Genomic DNA, 4,422 nt, shown 5'->3' on the forward strand with positions numbered 1-4,422 from the left:
CCGTCCCCGCCGACGCTACCCTACCCTGTCCCGATCTGTCCCTGTCCATCCGACGTCCTCCCCCGTCCCCTCCCTGCGCTGTCCCGATCTGTCCTTGACCCTCTGACTTCCTTTTCCGTCCCCGCCGACGCTACCCTGCGCTGTCCCGATCTGTCCCTGCCCCTCTGACATCCTTTCCCGTTCCCGCCGACGCTACCCTGCGCTGTCCCGATCTGTCCCTGTCCATCCGACGTCCTTCCCCGTCCCCTCCCTGCGCTGTCCCGATCTGTCCTTGCCCCTCTGACTTCCTTTCCCGTCCCCGCCGACGCTACCCTGCGCTGTCCCGATCTGTCCCTGTCCATCTGACGTCCTCCCCCGTCCCCTCCCTGCGCTTTCCCGATCTGTCCTTGACCCTCTGACATCCTTTTCCGTCCCCACCGACGCTACCCTGCGCTGTCCCGATCTGTCCCTGCCACTCTGACATTCTTTTCCGTCCCCGCCGACGCTACCCTGCGCTGTCCCGATCTGTCCCTGTCCATCCGACGTCCTCCCCCGTCCCCACCGACGCTACCCTGCGCTGTCCCGATCTGTCCCTGCCCCTTCTTTGTCGTCCCCTGACCCCAGGGGAACCGAAGGGGTCATTATTTTCCCCTACCACTTTTAAACATTCATTAAGAACAACTTTCACTTTGCTGATGTCACAATTTCTGACGTACTACAGATTTGATGTAGTACACATGAGGTAGTAGCTAGTATTACCTACCACGCCAGGCGCGCTTTTAAGGGGGGGGGGGGTGCTTGGCCTAAATCATCCCCTAATTCAGCCCTTTAGGAAAGCTGCCAGGTAGGTAGGTACATTGTCATACAAAACCCCTGAACATATGCACCCCACAGTTCGTGGCAGCTGGTGTTAGCAGAGCAGTGTAAATTATCTTTTGGTCTCTTAGTGTTTAAGAACTTTCAACATGTATGAATGTGAGGTGACCAACAAAAAGACAAGAAGAAGCAATAAAGAATTTTGTTGGGAGTTTTCAAGCTGATGTTTTAATAAACTAATGTTTGTACATCCAAAGTAACTCCTTCATTTAAAAATAATCAAATCAGTCAGGCGTTAGTAGTTTTCTCAAATAGATCAATATCTAGTTATATCACAGAACACTTTTGAACTAAGTTTAAACAACAAATGAATATACCAATAAAGAAACGTCATCACAACAATAATCTCTGATAAAAAGAAAGTGTATACTAATCTGCTGACAATTACACTTCAAATTAACATTCAGGAATTAAGTTGCACAGCACATACTGTGTCAGGAAGTGGAAAGGGAACTTAAAAGCACACTTCCTCAAATGATACCTAAATTTCAGACTAAATTTCAGACTATAAACAAAACAGATAAATTATTGCATAGATGACAACAGCAACATATGAAGAATTCAACAGAACTTGCAAAGTGACACTCAATCTATTTCAGAGTTATTTGCCATAGCCATGATAAAGCTAACATTACCAATAATTACTTTAATTGCCAAATTCCTTACATCGTGAGGTCTGATGAAGTGAATGTCAGCCCTGTCAAGGAGCTGCACAATGTGGTGAACTCCAGACAGACGTTCTCCAACATTATACCGTTCCACAAAGAGTCCAACAATTTTATTGTCGCCTTCTCCTATACTGACAATGGATAAAATACGACCAAAAAAATTTTGAAATGTGTAAATTAAGCTATTGTCGGAACGGATGTCTTCATTTGGATTGTAATTAATTGATCGAAACTCAAAGAAATTGTACTTCATTTTAACAAATTCTTGAAGCTGGATAGCATCTAACCCTTCGTCCATTAATGCTTGCCTTTCTTCCACAGTAGTCTCTCTTGCTGTTACACGTCCGTACAGTTTGCTGCTCCCAACCACCACTGTGGGTCTGCTTACATCTTTCTGCATTATAAAAGCTACCTCTTCCTTCACAACTGGGCTGATGTCTGGTGATCCAGGAACTTCAGCTATGAGAGATTTCAAAAAGTATCTCTGTACTATTTGGTCTGCAGCAGCCTTTGGAGATGTGACCTTTTTCCCCAAAATGCAGTTGTAAGATTCAAATGGAGCGGTGCTGTGCACAAACAATGGACCCCAACTCCTGCAAACTTTTACTAAGTGAGAAAGCATGTGGATATTAAAACGCATATTGATGGGCCCATAGGTATTCTGGAAGCGGATCATATAAAGGCGTATAAGCCTGTCAGCAGTTTGGAAGTTCTGCTCGGTAATTGAGTCTCTTGAGAGAATGTAAATAGCTGAGGACAAAAGACCAAAAAGAGTTATTTTCTCAGGCTGTACAATTCCTTGCATGCAAGGAACTCCGAAGTATAGTAGAATATGCTCCCACTCTGAACCCTTTAAACTCTTCTTTTTTCCAATGTTCCTCGGCTTCCTAGAAATGTTGGTGGGGCACTTGATGGCTCTTAATCTTCCACTGATAGCATTTATTTCATGTGGATTTAGTCTTCTTAGTATTAGCTTCATATGAAAAGCTGCACATCCTAAGTAAATTGGGTGGAGATCATCACTTGATAGACTGTCCACCAAATCAAAAAATGTGAGATTTTTCAGTTCTGATGAACCTACCACACCTTCTATATTGAGTTCTTGTCCCACTTGCTGGGCATTTTCAACTTGCTCCATAGCACGCCTAGTTGTTGCATCAGTTCGGAGTTCAGCCTGAGGGACAACAACATGGACAGCATAATCCTGATTTTGACGTCTCCTCATGATGTCAAATTCTGTGCCAGGCAATGGGAATTTTCTGGCGTTGATATGAACACCTTCCTGGTTGCAAAAGGGGCATGCAAAAGGTCCTGAGTGAGGTGAGTGGCACATGAGCTTTGCTCGCTCAACAGCATCTACACAACAAGCAGCTGGGAAGAACTTGCTTACAACATTCTGACCTCCTGGTTGATTCCAAGCAACACCAACAGTGGACAATACGTTACATTCCCCAATAAACCTATTTAGAAATAAATGGAGAATGGGAGGACTATCGTCGACCCAAAGACCAGCGAGAAATACAAACTGTTGTCTATAGTTGGGGTGAGCTTCATTGAGTCTAATAAAAATAGGAGTCCCTTCCCTGTTTGATGATTTAGTCATTTTAAATCCGTCCAAGTTGAAGTTGTAGGTAAAATCATAAGGTTCCTGCAATCCTCCATCCCTCATGCTTAGCTGAATGTATCTATCACCATCACAAATATCTTCCCAAGCGCCTTCATTAATTATTCTTCTTTCTTCGCGATATTGCAGTTTCTCCCACATTCCAGGGAGTTCAAGACACCTTTTAAGTTGTTGTGTCAGACTGAGCGTAATGAAGTATTTAATCTTCTTTCTTGGTTTAATGCTGCCACACTGGCATGCAACTATTCTTTCTAGAGTATCATACAATCCTAATTCCCTGTTGCATACACTGCAGTAGGCATGTCTCCTCGATACTGATGATTGTCTGTTGAGAATGCTCCAAAGCTGGTCTTTTGTTGATGGAAGTTGTGCTTCTCCTAGCATTATATTAGACACCCGAAACATTTTGACCAGCAAATCGTATTCCATGTTGTAACGGACAGCAAGAGCTGCTATCATGGCAACAGCTTCACGGACAGTGCAGTCAAATCCCAATTGCAAAACACGGTTTAATCTTGGGTTTTCAAATGAGAAGAAAGGTCTGTTGTCAGCTTCCACAACATCTCCATTGCCTAATCCGAGGTTGTCAGCAGGAGGATCTCTGTCTGGGTCAGGATCGTCAGGATCGTCTGGTTCGTCTGGATCATCACTGTCTCCATCATCACTCTCTTCCTCACTAGATTCTCTTGGTGAAATAAATTCATCCACATCATCTTCATCGGCACGATTCTCCTGTGAAGTAAGCACACACAAATTTGATGGGAATGAGTACATAATTACACATGAGGCAATAATTAACAATTTAACATGAAAAAAACGGACAGGCATTTCACTTACATTATTCTCGTCCAAATTACAAACAACAGTGTCAGAACAATTCAAGATATCTTCATCGTCCGATACCTGAAAAAATACAAAACATTAATAATGTACAATAGAACAGCAGGCTGAAGGTGATGACAGTATGGAAGAGTCAGTGCGGGTGGAACTCACAATAATCTGATTGCAGTCGTCATTTGAATGTAGACTTTCTGTGCTGTTATTGGTTTTATTTCCATGTGCATGATGGTTTACCAAGTGGCCAGTCTGACTGCAGTAATCACTTTTATGAGACACATCTGAGCTGTGATTCTTTTCATATTCATGTGATTCCATATCACTTCCCTCAGAACCAGTCTCCTGTAAAATCCAGACAAACAGAGGAAAACATGCATGTAATTCTAAATAACAGATTAATTTAACTGACAAAAGCTGACAGTCATTCCACTTACATTA

At 43.3% G+C, this 4,422-nt stretch overlaps 2 protein-coding genes across 4 annotated transcripts in view; one reads left to right on the forward strand and one right to left on the reverse strand.

Annotated features, from left to right (window-relative positions):
- The window catches only part of LOC127749797 (uncharacterized), a 44,843-nt gene that overhangs the window by 6,217 nt on the left and 34,204 nt on the right, over window positions 1-4,422 (forward strand). The window lies entirely within an intron of this gene.
- LOC127749794 (uncharacterized) overlaps window positions 620-4,422 on the reverse strand; it is a 17,824-nt gene continuing 14,021 nt past the window's right edge. Inside the window, exons 6-8 of the mRNA XM_052269485.1 lie at window positions 4,141-4,326; window positions 3,985-4,050; window positions 620-3,879 (exon numbers count right to left, since the gene is read on the reverse strand). Coding sequence (XP_052125445.1) covers window positions 1,441-3,879; window positions 3,985-4,050; window positions 4,141-4,326 — 2,691 coding nt within the window. The 3' untranslated portion in view covers window positions 620-1,440. The remainder of the gene's footprint in view (window positions 3,880-3,984; window positions 4,051-4,140; window positions 4,327-4,422) is intronic.

Source organism: Frankliniella occidentalis, unplaced genomic scaffold (genome assembly GCF_000697945.3).
Source record: "Frankliniella occidentalis isolate FOCC.00 unplaced genomic scaffold, Focc_3.1 Scaffold94, whole genome shotgun sequence".
NCBI lineage: Eukaryota > Metazoa > Arthropoda > Insecta > Thysanoptera > Thripidae > Frankliniella > Frankliniella occidentalis.